At 41.2% G+C, this 17,646-nt stretch overlaps 1 protein-coding gene across 1 annotated transcript in view; it reads left to right on the top strand.

Annotated features, from left to right (window-relative positions):
• Positions 1-17,646, top strand: part of astn1 (astrotactin 1) — a 412,066-nt gene that overhangs the window by 221,160 nt on the left and 173,260 nt on the right. The window contains exon 17 of the mRNA XM_061043889.1: positions 6,890-7,078. Coding sequence (XP_060899872.1) covers positions 6,890-7,078 — 189 coding nt within the window. The remainder of the gene's footprint in view (positions 1-6,889; positions 7,079-17,646) is intronic.

Here is a 17,646-nt window from a genome sequence, read left to right on the forward strand (position 1 = left end):
CACATATAGACTTAAATCACTGACTGCGAGTGGGGTAAACACGACAAGATAATCGGGCAGATTTATCCCTCCCAACAAACCTCAGAAAGATTTTTTTTGGATGTTTCTGAAGATCCAGACCAAGGAGAACAGGAATGTAAAAAGTCACAGAAAACCAAGAAGAAGACGTCTCACACTGCTGTATTTCACCCGAGTAGGGACGTGTTTCCAGCTCTGCTCTTCTTCAGCAGATACATCTGGAGATTGTGTTGCATGATTTCTCTGTGGTTTGAAAGCTGTGGTGAAGAGAGATCTGATCCTCTTGCAAGGACTTTGGGGCCACACCGATTTTCCAAATCTAAATCTGAAATGTTCAACATTGCTTTGTGTTGAATGTCATAAAGAGTGTTGTAGTTTGAAGAAACCACATGGCTCTGGTGGACTTTCTGAACAATCATTTATTCATGTTAAAACCAAACCAGCCACGCTTTTTTCAGGGTTTCCATATTTTATTTTCTAAAGTTAAAAACTGTTTAGCTCATCACAGAAGAAGAAGACAAAAAGGATACTATAAAACAAAAAAAACAATCAGGTCTGATATTCTCATTTTCAGATCTGCTTTTTTTCTCGCCTTCTATTTCTATCTTCAAGTTTGATATCAAAGGACGGCTTTTACAGTTACAGAACGGATGTCACATGCAAATCCGATGATGGATATGGAGGCAGATTTCAGTGGATAGCTGGATGGATAGATAGAAAAGGGGGTCAGCACACAGGGATATGTATTTCATTTTATTTCCCTTGTCTTTCTCTCGGTCTCTCTGATAGCCTGTCACAAATCACAAAGCCTCGTATCCGTGGCGAGACCGAGACGTTCTGACAGGGCCTGCCATGGAAACTTCACAGAATAAGATAACTGTGGATAGGTATTTAGTCGAGCAATACTTCTTCTGAAGGCTGCTCCTGGCTCCTGACACGTCGAGGGATTATACTGAATACTTCCTGACGGGTTTCTCAGGACCAAATGTATTATTCTCTCAAATAAATCTGCCCCCCGCACTGACTGCATAACTGGAGAAGTTGTTTTTTTTTGTTGGAGGGGTGTTTCAGGGAAAATCAGTTAATATGTTGGACTCAATCATTCTGCCTGGCTGGAGGGAGAGTGTCACTTAATAATAATTTGGATTTTTGTCATCTTTTAAGTGCATGCATTATTCATAGATCTTTCATGAATACTTTGCCTTCTGATAAGTGCAGCCGGCCCTACTGTAAATACAGCCATGTCACCTCTAATGCTTTTCCAATGGCGCTGTTGTGGTTGGAAAGTGGCTGCCACATCAGCTCAGGATGCAGCTTCTGTTTCGTCTCCACTCACAAGCGACTCGTTCATTTTCCCCCTCCCTTATACTCCCATTTCCCACTTCAGCTCATCATATTTCAACAGCCACCGGAGGGGTGAGGCTACAGATTTTTTTTTTTGCGTGCGATAGCAAAGACACCCACCAACCCCCCCCCCCCCCCCCACCACCACCACCACCACCACCATCGCTCATCCTGCCTGCGCTCTCTGTCTCGCACTTCAGCGGCCTCCTAATTTAATTTTAGAGGAGAAGTAAGAGCGAGCGGACCGTGAGTGCTGAGATATTAATACTGCTTCTCCTGGAAATGATAATGATAGATTACTATTGCACCCTGGCTTTTCAAATATTTACTGCAGTGAGAGAGAGTATGAGCACGTGGTCGTTCTGTTAGTGCAATCCGTGTATCATATCTAACATGCTTTCACATGGAGCTTTATTTTCTCCGACCTGAGTCAGTGAATTCACTTCAATAAGCAGCGACAAGTTCTTCGGCTTGTTTTCTATTTAGTCGACGACTTCTTGACAGAGCTTTCTGTGGTGATTAGCAGAAGTCCTTATTTTTTCTCCTGCTGTAGATAAACAGGCATTTCAGCCTCGGTCTCTCATTGGAAGTCCCTAAGGGAGATTTGCTGTCTTGAGTTTTTTTTTTTTTTTTTTTTAAACCATAACCTCTGGATTACAGCCATAGACTGTAAATATTACTGGACCAAGCCTGAGTGACGTCACCCATCTGTTCCTGCAGGGGGCTCCAGAGGATCATTGGCAGCAGCCACCATGTTGGAAATTCTGTCTCAGTCTAACTTTCAGTCAACACAACGACAGGCTGAGAGCTGGAGCTGAGGCGGGTTTTAAGACTCTTGTCGAACGGTTACATCGAGCCCACCTGTCAATCATGTCAGCTATGCGCCTAATTATGGATAACACGTATCGTTTTCAAAATCAAAATGACATCCCCCCCGTACAGTGTGTGCCCATGATGACATTAACTAATCAGATCTGTTTTGTTTTTGTACCAGGCTGTGAATAGCTAGTTTCATCTTTTTTGGTTGTTGGTGACTTCCAGTGTTCCTGGGGCCAGCTCAAGTGGACACTCGATGAACTGCAGCATTGGCTTCATTTTTCAACCCTGCAGGCGGCTGCTTGGTTTTTTCCTGCAATTTAAATTGGCCTCGATAAAGAGGGAACACTCTTTGTGTCTCTCTGCAACAGAAGGAAAAGGCGTTATAAGATCCAGTCAGAAAAAGGGCCACATGTATATTATTTTTTATTTAAGTTTAATTTTAGAACGTTGGGATGGATTTAGTTGGATCGTTAGCTTCGACAAATATTTTTAATTGGTCGAAAAACTAGTAATCGTCCCTGAGTGCAGGATGAGTCATGAGACTTTTGAAACGTTGTACAGGAAGAGAAAAAAAATCAGGATCAAACACTGGAATAAAACCAGGAAAATGTATTTTTAATATCACAGGGACTGTAAGCATGTTATACTAAACAAGCAAATCAAGACACGGCATTAGGTCACGATCTTTTCAAGAATACATGTCATATTTTACCGTTTCATTGACTGACACCTTTTTATTTTACTTTTTTATTTCAATGTTCTTAATGAAAAACACTTTTTTCAATCTTAATCAAACTCTCACAAGTGCACCCCTTTGATAGATACACTCTTAAAAAAACATGTCCTTACTTATGTAGGTGTTATGAAAGTATAAAACTAAATCAGGATGCTGTATTAAGTGTGACAGTTCAAGGCAAACCAAGGCGTCTTGTAAAAAAAAATCATATGGACATGAATTTCAATGATAACTGCTCAAAATAACAACTCTGTGAATGTCCCGCCCCCGTGACATCACTACTGACAGTATAAGACAGGAAGTGTTTGTTGCTGCCATCTTTTGACTCCTTGTGCATGATGTTCATGGTGAGTAAGGACACATTAAGCTTATGTGGAATTTGTTTTATTCAAAAAAATATATACAGTACCATGCTTAAACAAAAACGTTCAAGAGTTGTATATAACCAGAACATGTTGTTGGTAAAATGAAGAAAATGTATCAAAGCAAATATTTAGACTTCTACAGGTTCAGATTTTTCTTTTTGGGTAACAGATCAAAAACCTAACACACTGAAGATGCACCCTAAGGCATTTAAGCCAACATCATGACTGCCAATAAACTGACATTTAAGTACTTAATGTGTGCCTGATGTTGAGCAAACACGGCCCTTTATTCTAAATGAAAGGCGGCTGATTTCAGAGAGGAAAAATACACTTAAAGAAGCAGGCTATAAATAAACAAATAAATCTTGCATTACAGATCAGAAACAGTTAATTCTTAAAGGTCCAGTCAGTAAGATATCTAATGATTTAATGATAAAGTGCCCTTACTATATGATCAGACATTAAGGAAACATGTTATGTTGAAGTGCTGGCTTCTCTGACAACAATGCAGCAGCCAGTATGTTCTCCTTCTAACTTTAGATTCTGCTCCTGAATGCTCTGGATTTGTTTGGACCAGAGAAGGTAGACGGTTTTAAGGCACCCCCACACAGCCGCTTTGCCCCTCACCTCTCGGTTTGCAAGACAAACGGCAAACCAACAGGTGTTGCAGGGATGGAAGATAAATATTTGAAATCCTTTTTAAAAATGGAGAGAGGTTAGAGCGCAGAAAGGTTTACAGACCGGTGCAGAGCTGGCTAAACACTGAAGCTTCAGTGTCTGTGACATGACAACCTGCGTGAACATCAACTCTAAAGAGAGGAGGGGGCGGGGGGAGACAGCTCTCTGTAATGTTTTTAATTTGAACTGCAGTACCCATTTTAAACACCAGGTGTCAGAGTTACATATTGTTCCTTTAAAGCCTTGTTAAAAGTGTTTTCTACTCTACTGCCCTGAAGTTTCCCATGCTGCATTATTTATTCATGTGCACATGTTGATATTCTGATTGTGATTTTCATCAGGTAGAGACAAACAGTCTCAAAGCCGTGCTGCCGCCTGAACTCTGTAGACACAAACGTACTGACACTGTAAAAAAAAAAAAAAAAAAAAAATCAGGAGGATATGACTGTGAATAAGAATTGGGATTGTTCATGCCCACATGAGAAACTTTGTCTTCCCTTCTTGGTTGAAAGACTTCATGAACAGTAAGCTGCTAGCTAATGTGTCTAAATGATGTCTAAAGCCCTTTAAGAGATTTGTCTCCAGAAGCCTGACAGGTTCTTCAGGATCACCCACACTAGCTGTGTAGTTCATAGAGGAAGACAAACGTGAATTTAAAAGGACTTTTAATACTCAGTGAGACACCTGTGCCCTGAACGCTTGTGTCTGCCAGAAATCACACACCACATCGTCATCCTCGCAATTAAGTCAACACCAGAATTACCAGTCGGTTAAAGTCATAACTAATATTTGTATTGCAAGCCGCCGCACTGCGCTGCACACAGCCAGCAAGGGCTGTAGCTGCAGTTAATGGCTAGTTCTTTACGGCCATCATGCTCTTTTACCTAGATGTTAACCAGCACGGTGGAGAGATGGCGTCATGTAGCGCTGAGATGAGTCTGGCAGTATTCTGATCCAGAAAACTGAGATCAAGATGAATTCATTTTATTGCATTTAAAATACAGGAAAAGATTAAAAGTTGGAGTTGAGAAGAAAAGATGAAGATAAAATGAAAATGTATTGTCCCAGTGGGAAATCTCCCCCGGACTTCACAGTGCTCTGCTGCAGTAACAAAATATCCAATAAGTTTTATTCATCTGTAAAACATGTCTTATTAAATTATGTACATAGTAAATAACTAAAGTCATGAATATGCAATAGGGGAACGGGCCTGACTCAGTTAAAACTGCTTTACAGCCAGATCATGTTCTGCAGCACATCGAGAACAAAGATCACATCAGACACAACCTTCACGGGTAAAACTAGGCAGCCAAATAACTGGGAAGCAAATGTGCAGCATTTCTTACCTGACAGACCAGTACACCCTGAATTTAGCCCAGAAGATTACAGCAGACCCTCTCCACCCCCCTTTGGTTGGAGTATGAACTCTTGAGTTCAGGGTGCAGGTACAGAAGGCCCAGGATGAGGACCATTGTTGGGTTTAGGATTTTTAGTTTGGGCTGGAGACCACCAGTTGTCCTGTTCAGGGGCGTGTCCAGAGGTGTGACATATGGTATATGATTGGCTATGTGCCTATTCAGAGGCGGGACTTAAGTGTAACTTAACTATTCTGGTTGTTCTCAACATGCTTATGGAAGTACTTTCAGTCGTAAATACATACTGAACCCTTTCCATCCACACTGTTCACCTTGCAATGGCCTCAATAGCTGTTCATCTATGTTTTTTTTCAAGTTAGACAGCATGCACGAGGCTGCATGCAGTTTGTTAAGTACTCAACATTGTGACTTTGCACATCTTTGTTTTTGACTCCCTAAAGAATCAAGCCATGAAAATGTACATGTTACCAGACTGCATGACTTATGTATCATTAGTGGGGATAGAAAGGGTAAAACATTTTTAATTCATCTGCATGTGTGTGCCGACAAACATCATGTGGTCCATGCATAAGTCAGGGCCCCTGGTGGGACACCCCAGTTCAAAAAGTCTGGGCACGCCCCAGGTCCTGTTTTCTATCTTTTGTTTTTCTTAGGTTGGTTCTATTTCTTAGTTTTAGGGGGAAGTGCTAGGAGTGCGTGGTTGCCTCAGCGCCTTCCCATCTTTTCTTCCTTTTGGCCGGGGTCTCATGTCCCTTTTGTTTTCCTTTGTTTGATGGCTTATTTTTTAAGTATTTTGGTGTTTAATAAAGCTTGTGGGTTTCAAACCTTTTAATCTTGTGTGGCGTCCCTCACAGTACTCTGTACACTCAGAGTATGGAGTATGATTGGCAGGTCAGATTTACCAGATCTTTTGCAGGAAAAAAAAATCGAAGTGAGACACATAAATACTAAAATGAAATACACATATTTGCAAAAAAGGTTAAAAAGATAAAACATTAGTGTGGAAATGATCTGATTTTGGTGTGAAAAAAAGAAGACCAGGATGAAAACTAGAGTCTGGTTACTGTACAGTGATCAGGAGACTTTTTTTAAAAAAGATGTGCGTTACTATTACGAAACGAGTATGATGTTGGGATTGCTTCTGTGGTGTGAAAACAGACCGATCAATGCGAAGGTCAGATAGAGATGGGGAACAAGTGCAGCTATTGCACACCATATATACAGTACATATACGGCCTACAGGATGTACAGTGGGAGATGTACTGAGGGAATTCACAGTAACATCCAGAGGGTGAATTCTCATTGTGCTGTGTAGATGTCTTTATTCATCAGTGATCCATGCAAACCCTGTGAGCCTCTGAAGCTTTGTGTGCCTCACAGCTATGAAACAAACAGATCTACCTAATACAAATGTGTATCTTTGTGTTAACCAGAAGTTGTGTACCTGGGTAAACACATCACATTTCTATATTTCCCCTCAAACATCCTTTTTTTTCTCTTATTTTGCACTAAAAGGATTCATGCTAACTCCTTTGTTCTGTCCATCCACTCAGCCTTCAGCTCTGCCATCCATTCTCTGGACGGGGCGACGCAGCGGAGCGACTTTGTCTCCATCATCCGGGAGTTTGGGAACCACTATGTGCAGGAGGCGGTGTACGGCTTCCAGGAGTCCTGCACCATCTGGTACCCCAACAAACAGGTCCAGAGACAGCTGTGGCTGGAGTACCAGGACATCAGCAAAGGTACGACACACACACACACTTATACCCTGTGAGTGCATCGGATCATCTTTATTATTCTGATTTGATTCAGACCTGTTAAATGGATACTGGCTCTGGTAGTCAAAGCTGAGACTGACGTGTGTGTGTGTGTGTGACTGTGTGGAGTGTGTGAGAAACACGTGGGTCATTCTTGCAGGATAATTTTTTTGTACAGATCTATAATCTGTCTCCAACATAACACACATTGATGCTGGTAATGCTGGGTGTGTGTATGTGTGTTTGGGTGTACAGAGTTACAGAGCTGGGCACATTAATATGTTCATTATCAGTGCAGTTTTTTAAATTAATTTGTAACATGGACGTTCATTTAAAAACGATTAGGGAAACCTTTAACTTCTGGTAAATACGGTTTTCATTAATGTCAATAGTCAAATATCGGCAACTCAAATGTACATAAGTCAAACCTTTTTATGATGCTACGTCTGTTTGGATTACATACAACTCCCTTTGTTTTAAAGAAATCCAGATTTGTGGAAAAGTGTAATTTTGGTGTCCGTGACAGGGAGAGGCAGGGCACACTTATTTCTAGAGCGCTATTCATAGAAAAGCAATTCAAAGTGCTTTACAGAGTTAAAAACTCAACATTAATAACATATAACAAAGATAATAACATTTTAAATATTCAAATATAGGATAAAAAATAAATAAAGTAGATGACATTAAGCAAAAATTAAATACTTAAATACAAAATACTAAATATGCTTAAATTGGGTCATTACGCTCTGCACTGTCTTGTAGTGCTCTGAATTCCCTCATGACGGACACTGATTCATCTACTTCTCATGCCTATTGAAATAAAGTAAGTTTAAAAATCCACTCCAGAACGAGCGGCTCACACTGTATGCTCCGTCTGTGTCTGGGCACAGTCTGAAGACTCTCCAGAGACATCACACAGGGGGGCCGTGTTGGTAAAATACCATCCAGTTGTAACTGAAACGCTTCACACATATTTTGTTGTAAGTTGTGATTCATCTGAATTTACTTGATTTCTTATTTTTAGCCATTCATTGAACTTTTGTGTGTTTAGTGAGTTTCTTTTGTGTGCTGGGATTTCTTCACAGTCTTATATTGCTCTGAAGTCCCTGACCACAAAGTCTTCCCTTCCCCCATGGACACACACTCCCCTGCTGCTTCTGCCTTTAATGAGACTTTGATTTCTGTTATTTACATTGCTGCTGGTATCGTTTCTCACGAGCTGATCACATCATCCAAAGTGACACATCAGGCTGCTTTGTGTTTGTGAACACAGCGGCACTGATAGATCTTAATTTACACACTTCAAATAATCAGACAGATGAAACCTCTTCAATGACCTGTTTCTAAGAAAACGTCCTGTAAACCTGTCCATGCAGAACATTTTCTTCTGTACTTTAGTTAAATGCTTTTCTTCACTTCTTTAAAGATCAAGTTGTGCTGGCATGATGCATCTGTTTGACGTCTATATGCGAGTGACTCATTACAAACTATGTGATGCTGCAGTGCCTCTGCCTTCTGTTTCAGCCTCACTCCGGCGTTGCTCTATCATCGACATTGTTCTATCTTAATTACAGTAAGCTGCACACGAGCACTCGTACCTCCAAGAACAATCAAAGAACAAAAGTCTTTCCCTTTCTCTTTCATAACTCCAAATGCCAGCATATGTCAGCCATCCATCTTTTTGTCACAATGTGCACATTTTTTTTTCACTTAGTCTCAGCAGCGATAAGTAATACCCCGTTTCCACCTGACGTTTCACCTTGATGGTTTCCAAACTGTCTGCAGCCGTTCCCTTTCTTTGCCTCGCCATCTTTTCTCCCCCCTCCCTTACTTTGTCCAAGGACACCCCTGCTGCACGGCACGGTGCGCTCCCGGTAAGCTCCGAGCTGACAGATGGCGTCAGATGACTGAGTTTTCCCATCTTAATGAAAAGTGTGTTAGTCTTCATTTCCAGCACCTGTGACACCCGACGACTCAACAGAAGTTAAAATAGAAAAAGAAAAGAAAAGAGGGGGTGCCGGTGGTCTAGTAATGAAATGGTTCTCAACTGGTCCAGCCTCAGGACCCGTCTTCATGAACAATCAAGACCCAACTATCGGATATTCCATCCAATCAGATTTATCTAATGAAGAATTGTGCAGTTTGGGCCTCAAACGGTAGAGAACATGTGACAGAACAAGGAAATGGAACAAAAACAAAAATGTTTAAAAAGGTTTTCATAGACTTTTTGACACAATTTTATTTTCCAAGCACACAAGAAAGCCTCTCTGCGTCCCACTTTTGGGTCCCGACCCACCAGTTGAGAACCACTGGTCTAGTGGTTAGTGTGCGTGCAGCATGTACAGTCATCAAAAATCGGCCCAGGTTTTTTTTTAATTCAACTTGTGGCTCCTTTGCCGCAGGTCATTCCCCACACCTTCTCACCCTGATTTCCTGAATCTGCACTGCCATCTCTTTCTAGCAAAGGCATAAAGAAAGCATTAAAAAAAAAATCCTAAATCCTCCCCTGTAAAATCTGCACTTTCCAGGTCTTTCTCTGCGGCTCTGTATATTATAATTATGTATATTAGAGTATCCTTAAACAACATAAAAATATGGGTGTTGACAAAATATACTGGGTTTCTGCTGTATTTATGTGTAATGTTGCACATTCTTCCTTTAGAAAGTATCATGGCTAATACTCAATGCTTGTAAATTTTTAAATTCTACAATTCACTTAGCAGACGCTTTTATCCAAAGCGACGTACATCAGAGAGTAAGTACAACACAAGCAATGATCTAGAAAAAAAAGGGAACAATGTCAGTAAGAGCAAACGATCAGCTTTGAGTCTGATTGGACACACAGGTGCTGACAGGAAGTGACCAGAGGCAAAGCACAACATTGACGGCAGTTCTTGAGAGCTCTAATCAGTATAGAAACCATCTTATAAGTCGTCGTTATCAAACAAAAACCATCGTCATTACCATCATCATCATCAATAATATTGAGAGCATCATCATTAAGTTAGTAGGTATTCATGAAAGAGCTGGGTCTTTAGCTTTTTCTTAAAGGTGCATTTTACCGTCAACTTAAATAAATGCACGTCCTATTGTCCTTCCTCTATGAAAAATACCAAATTGTATTCTTTGTTGTAAGCTTAAATGTCCCTAAGTAATAAAATACAGCATGGTACTGTAAAATAAAGCTGATTAAAAAACTTCTGTTCTTATAAATAAAGTGCTTTGTATACACCTATTTGCATGTCTTATTAAAACTTGTTTCAATCTCATCTACTGCACAGATTCTTTCACTTGAATGACTACCAGTGATGAGGACAGGGATGTTAGAGTAACAGAGAGACTACACTTCTGTTATCAAACCTCATGTTGAGGCAACAATAAAAACATCAGATAAGCTCCACGTGGGGCTGAAAATCAGATTGTCCGAAAATTGGTGCACAATCTTTCCAGAATCAATTTTATCTGTCAGGCCGAGAGCTGCATTATTGCAGCGGGCGGTGGAGATCTGAAATGATTCAATCGAAGTGGGTAACTGTTTCAAGGCGGACCCGCACCATCCGTCCTCGGGAAAAGAAGAAATAGATTCCATTGGCAAAAAGGAGAAGTCCGAGTCATCTTTCTTAATCTCTTCCTGGCTTCTTGGAAACGTCCTGGCCTTTTGGAGGGAGTAATGAGCTCACAGGAGAGTTTGATGATCCATGTCCTCACCCTTTGCTCCAAATACAAGATGTGCCCGAGTGCAGCTTCTCTCCATACTCCGGGAGAAGACGGACTGATCTTTTTCTGCATATTAGCTGCCTGGGGCATGGACACTTCCAGCAGTTTTAAAAGCTTATTTATGTATATCATTCATAATGTTACATATCAAAAGGAAGTGGAGACCTACTTTAAAGGCTCATTTATGTACATCAGCCATAAATATAATGTGCCAAATGGAAACAGATTTAGAGAAAATAAGGAGGGATACCGCATGTTTTTCTAAGACTTAAAGAGGACATATTATGAAAAATCCACTTAGACTGTGAGAGTGTCTACCAACTCACAAAATGTGAAATAAACCCATCCAGTCCTTTGTTTGTGATCTGTGCTCCGTCTCCTTGTGACATCACACTGGGATTCTGGTAAAACAATCCCCTCCCCTGGTATCTCCACCCATGGACTCCACCCCCAGCCTAGAGCTAAACTTCTGCACAGGTCCGCCATTTTTATTCTTGCTACAGAGGAGTGATGTCTGCGGGGAAAACACAGGGGGGACTCATTGAATTTAAAGAGACACACACACCAAAACGGAGCGTTCTGAGAGAGCTGGTTTATACAGGGTCACAAACCTCCTCTGGTGCTTGATTCATGTTATATTTTGACCAAAGCACAGCACAGATGTTTCATTTAGACCACAGGGGACTGTTTGAAAAGATGGAGAAGGGGGATTATATGTCCTCTTTAAAGCACCCTTTTGGGGAGCCGGTTGCCTAGTGGTTAGTTTGTGCACCCCAGGTACAGAGGCTATTGTCATCGAAGCAGGAGGCTCAGGATTTCCGACTCCACTTTCATTTCTCTCAGTTAAAGACATAAATTCCCCCAAAAAAGCTTAAAAAAAACATTATGGAGGAATTGAGTTTGGTGCGCTTTGGCGCCCACCGAAGGTCTCTGAGTGCAACTGCATTTCCTAAAACACGCCTAGTGTTTTATATACTGTAGCTCAGCGTTGGACTTTGCAGCCTATTGCTTTACTGAGCTCTTTGCCTGACGTGTAAAAACCTTTCCAATATTTACTCTCTCGTTCACTCTCTCTCTTCCTCTTTTCAGCTTCATCCGTCATCACCATGCTCTTCACTCTCTCAGCCGTTGTATCAAACAGAACAGAGACGGGCTCGTTGGCGTCTTTAAAGCTGAAGGCTGCTCTGTGAACGGCCCACTGACAAAGTTATAAAGTGCAATAATCAGGAGACTTAGGCACTCTGTGGACATGTGAGAGAAGACATTCTCCATGTTGAAACTTATTGTACTATTAGAGACTTTGAAATGACTATTTTAAGGTTTGGGATGCAGCCCACTTTTAGGTAAAAAAAAGGTATTCAAAGTACGTCTTGTCACAGTAGTGTGTACCACTGTTGCAGACCAAGGCTCTGTATCTTTATGAATTTCCGATATCTGCATCTTACAGGTCTGTATGATTTTATCCTCATGAGGAAAATCTCATTCACTTAATCAAATAGTGTCTGACTTGTCTGTAAAAAGAAGGGGCAATCTTTTTGTGCACTTCCTTTAATACATAATGACACTGTTGACTCTAACACAATCACTCCTACTGAGTGGCTTTTTTTCATTTTAATACAAAATCAATAAAGAGGAGCTGTGGCTTTTCTTTGAGGAAATTTAGCATCGACTGTGAATTATAACTCGGCCGACTGGAGCGCAGTGGGTAAAAGGAGCACACGGTTTCTCCGTGGTCTGTAAAGTTAATTAAAGACTCACGCGCCGGTTGTTACCTAATGACCCAGAAACAACACAAAGAGACACACAGAGAGATATATGTACTCACACAGAACGCATCACTATCACTGCTGTATCTGTCATGTTTGGAGACTCGCAGCCATAGCTCATTAACCGCGGTCAGCCATTGTGGTCGTTCCTGTGTGTGTGTGTGTGTGTGTGTGTGTATGTTTGGCAATGACGCCTTGTCTGGGTGATTAATAGCACTTTCTTCCCTGCTCTAGGTTGTGATATGAGTTTCTCTTTGTCAGACACATGACCTCAATTACCACGCCAGAGATCAGACACACACAGCCGGAGAGCCTCTGCCGCTCTGTTCATGTTACAACAGTTTACATCAAGTACAGGCATACATGGGGAATTCAGTTAACACTATGTGCTTGTGGACTCTGCACTGTATCTACAGACAACTTCAAATGTATTGATGTGGTGCTTTGCTTCCTCCAGCCACTCAGCATGGACGGGCCTTTAGATATTTAAAGTTACACTGGTTTTTACACTTTCTATATGTAATACAAAAAGTGACTTCTCATGGTGACAGCTGATATAGTTCTGGAAGGGTTTGGGTGGCTCGGGCTTTCTCGCTCCATGTCCTATTGTTTACGGTGAGAAGGCAGAACAAACACCTAGCTGTGGGAGTGTCACCCACCTGGGGGAGGGGTTACTGCCCTTTGTGATGTCATGAAGGGAAAATTTCCAAACGGCCTGTTTGAGCACACTTTTTCTGATAAGTAAGGATGGACTTTTCTAATGAAATGCTCAAGTATTATACAATTAAAAAACATGTATAAACAAAAATGTTTTGGGAAATTATGAATTTATTGAGTAAATCTAAATTATTGTATTTAATTGTTTCTATTTTGTTGATTTAATTTTTGTTTTTTGAAAGAAAAGAAAACCAAAGGTTACTCATCTTATTCTGTTTTAATAGTATATTTTGTAATAAAGAAAGGGGCAGGTATTGTAAGTTTTCTTCTTCCTGCTCCTGTTTGCTTATGGACAGTGTTATGAGGAGAAAATATTTAATGTGTTATATTTTGTGGGAACCAAACACTGAAATGAGCAAATAAATCAAATATGAAATGAAATGAAATGAAAAATAATTGGGGGGTTTTGTAGTCGGACTAGGGACACATGATAGTGTTAGAGAAACATGGTGAAGTGTATTTTGCATAATATGTGACCTTTAATGAGAAGTGTGTTTTTGTACTGATGTTCAATAAAGTGATTTAGAAATACAAGAAACATACCATTATTATTTTTAGGTGTGACAGATGTTCACAGTCCTAATGCTATATGTTTCTGTAAGTGTGTCATTACATACTACGTGTGCTCGTTGAGACGCTCGCCACTTCCTTAAAAAACACCCTTTAACCAGAGCTCTCAAAAAGCCTTCAGAACACACGCCGAGTGGATGAGAATATGATTAGCCTTATTTAGCTTCTCTCTCGTCTCTCGCTCACTCAGTGAAGCGTTGCATGCAAAAAAATTTGTTCGCACCAGTTTGATAGAAAACAGCTTCAAAATAATTAGATGCTTTGGAGTTCTGTCAAAACACTCCAAGCGCAATTAAAATGTGAATGTGCTTCAAAAACTCGCAACACAGGGTGACATTATGGAGCTTGGTAAACTGATAAATGTCATGTTGAATTGAAAATACGGCTCGGGCAGAAATGTCTGACGCAAGGAAAGGTGTATCTGGCTAGACCTATCTATTAATATTTCTTTTTTACAAATGAAGCTCTCCTTTTTTTTCCTCTGACTTGGACTCTAAAAACTCTCCTCCTAACTTTCTCCTGTAATTTAATGACCATGACCTCCTTCCACAACCTTAGCGCTCTCCCCCCACAGAGCCAGGTGTCAGCAGCTCTCTCCAAAAACCTCCAGCCCCGGCGTCGCATGCTGCTATGTGTGTAAGCGCGAACACCCCGCCAGCAGCCAGGTAAAAATAGGAGCCTTATTTATTCTATTAGGGGCCTGTCATTTTAACAAAAGAAGCAGCAGAGGAAGTCTCGCCGCAGGGCCAGAGAGTGGAGCAGAGGAGGGAGAGCGCTGAAGAAGAGGAGGAGAGACACGGCAGAAATTATCCAACTGGCCCCGACCTCTTTGACCCCTCTACACACACACACACCTCTGATAAGCTCCACCTGCCCTGCCCTGGTTACCAGCTGGGAATTATGCAACACTCACTTATCATTCAAACCAGACAGCACTCTTCTCCTTTCACATCTTGCTCTTGTCTTATTTGTACCGCATCAGATTTGAGAAGCCGATTCTGTTGCTAACATGTAGAGATGGATGATACCGTCTATCTGCTCATCTGAGCAGTGTGTATCAGTCACAGATCTTGATGACCTTCATTAATGCATGTAAAGGCAATAGAGCCTTCATGCTGCTCTTATGAGTAGCATGGCTCAAGAGCGACCTCTGACTGCACATTTCCTGTGCGCCATGCTCCATCAGCACTGCTGCGCCATTCACTGCCACTCCAGTCAGTGCTGTTTTACACATCATGTGACGAGGCTCCGTCTCCGGGGCCTTGCATGCAGTGCCACTATACGCTCTGCTCTGTTTCAAAGACGCTGTAAAAGTCTATTTTCGATGGAGGTTGCTGCGAGCACATGTCGAGACAGGAAGTCAGACAAAAAAAATGCACAGAGCTTCTGGTCAATTTCAAAATAAAATGCAGGCTTGCGATTGTATATTCCATCACTTAATAAATATAATGTGAGAACAGGAACCGGATGAACAACAACTTATCCTCAGAAAGAAAAAGCAACATGTTGTTTGCAGGGTTTGTCTTGTTATTCTTCTTTTCTTCTTGTACAGCTGCACATGGACTGACCCAGTGGAGCACAGTACGGCCCTGACACTGACTAAACAGGAGGATGACAAAATACAGGATTGAAGGCTAGCTTGTTTTTTTACAGAGACAATGCTTAGGCAGAGTATCATTAGGTTGTGAATGCTCGTTCTCCCATCAGCTGGTGCTCTCTCTGTGACTCGCTGTCACACACACACACACACACACACACACACACACACACACACACACACACACACACACACACACACACACACACACACACACACACACACACACACACACACACACACACACACACACACACACACACACACACACACACACACACACACACACATGCTTGTTTTCTGGCAGACACTGTGGCCATTCTAGAGTCTGCTGGGGCCCTAAGCTAAATTTCTTGGGGCCCCTCCAACCACTGTTAATCACAATTATGAGCCAAACTTTGAATTTCACAGCAAACATGCATGTGATGCTTAGCAGGGAATGGAGAGGGATTGATTGTCAGATGGGGCCCCCTTAGGGAGGTGTTCTACTGTCATTGCTAAATGTGCACATTTTGAGCCACTGCTGTTGTCGCACCTCGTATTGTTAACAGAAACTAAACTTTTTTATTATAAACTCTCCTTTCCATGCTTGCCATTGTCTCGTCTTTGTAATAGAAAAAACATTTTTTTGAAGAACATTTGTCGTCATTATTTTTGTGAACAGAATGAACACTGCGTCCTCATCATTTGTTTGGTAATGAATCTAGTTTTGGCTTGAAAAGTTAGACTCTGCAGGACCAGTTCCACTTATGTTCCTGACAGAATATTTGAGATGGAAACACACGAGCATGCTGTCTCTGCCTTCCATAACAACACAGCCTCTCGTGCTGTGTGAAACGTCATGTGGAGACGCTCCTGTTTCTCTGACAGTTTTTTTTAATAACACATATATTGTCCAGCAGTCTTTTTTTGTGTTTTTTTTTTTTTTTTTTTTTTTTAAATCTTTTGTTCTGCTGGCTCTGTTCGCAGGTCAAGACCGAAATACGACTCAGGCAATGTGAAATGTTTTCTGACCATCTGTCATATTGTGAATATTTATCCTCAGGCTATGCACAATAAATATTCCAAGTGTTCTTGTTTTGAGTCTCCAAAGGTTGGTCAGGGTTGTGCACTTCTCTGTCAAGGCTATATTACAGCAATATTTAAGCAGGTGTTTTTTTAAAAAATCATCATGGAGAGACATTCTGGAGACTTCTTGTATAGCTACATGTACTTTATGTATTTTCCCAAGATAACGAGTACATTTGAGTTGTCTTCTCGAGATCTCAACTTCTCAAACAGCAGATATTACTGTTCCATTGTGTTTCATATCTCCAGTAATAGACAGTATGTTAGTCTCTCCATCATGAATCAATAACAGATATTCCACATCTATATCCAGCTCTTTCACAACCTGTGGCGGGAGGTAGTGCAGACGGATCACTGAGGGAATGCTACTTTCAAAATCATGCTAGTTTTTAAAAAAAAATGGCCAACCCTTCCTTTAAGTGAAGCGAGCTATAAACAAAAGGATTGATTTAATTGCACGTCACACTAATTTGGTTCATATTTTGCAGAAACTTGTCAGGAAAACGGGAAAGTGGGACACAGGTGCAGACCCAGGGGTGTCTTAAAGTTATCCAAGAAGGATAACCACAAAAATCGCAAGCGATAGATTGGAAGGGGGGGGTAGGGAACAATGAAAATAGTATAGAGCCAAAACACTCCTCTAACTAATGCACTGAAAATGATCAACTAAACCACTGCTGCCAAGCAGCTGACTCGAAACTAAATTGTCCAGGAGACCCAGAAACAATTCACGAAAGTAAAGGCTGCCAGGGAGGCCTTAAAACTCAACACAAAAGGCTGGGGTGTATCAACTACCCAGCACCCCAAGTTATTTTGGCAATAGACACAAATACACAGAAAGTTATTGGTTTGTGTTTATGAACACACAGACAACAAGAGACAACACAGGGAGAACCTCTCACTACCTCTGAAGGTGAGATAATGAGTCAGCACAGAGCACTGACTATATATAAGCTCCCCACACCTGGTTTTAATCAAGGCCAATCAGCCACAAACACACCTGACTCTGCACGAAGGTGATTCATTCACCAACCTCAGTGAGAAGCCAGAGAGTGTGTCCTTACAAAACTTGCAGATACGCAGCCTGTTTAAGAAGAGAAGAGATACAGGGAGTGTAT

Source organism: Labrus mixtus, chromosome 8, assembly GCF_963584025.1.
Source record: "Labrus mixtus chromosome 8, fLabMix1.1, whole genome shotgun sequence".
Lineage (NCBI taxonomy): Eukaryota > Metazoa > Chordata > Actinopteri > Labriformes > Labridae > Labrus > Labrus mixtus.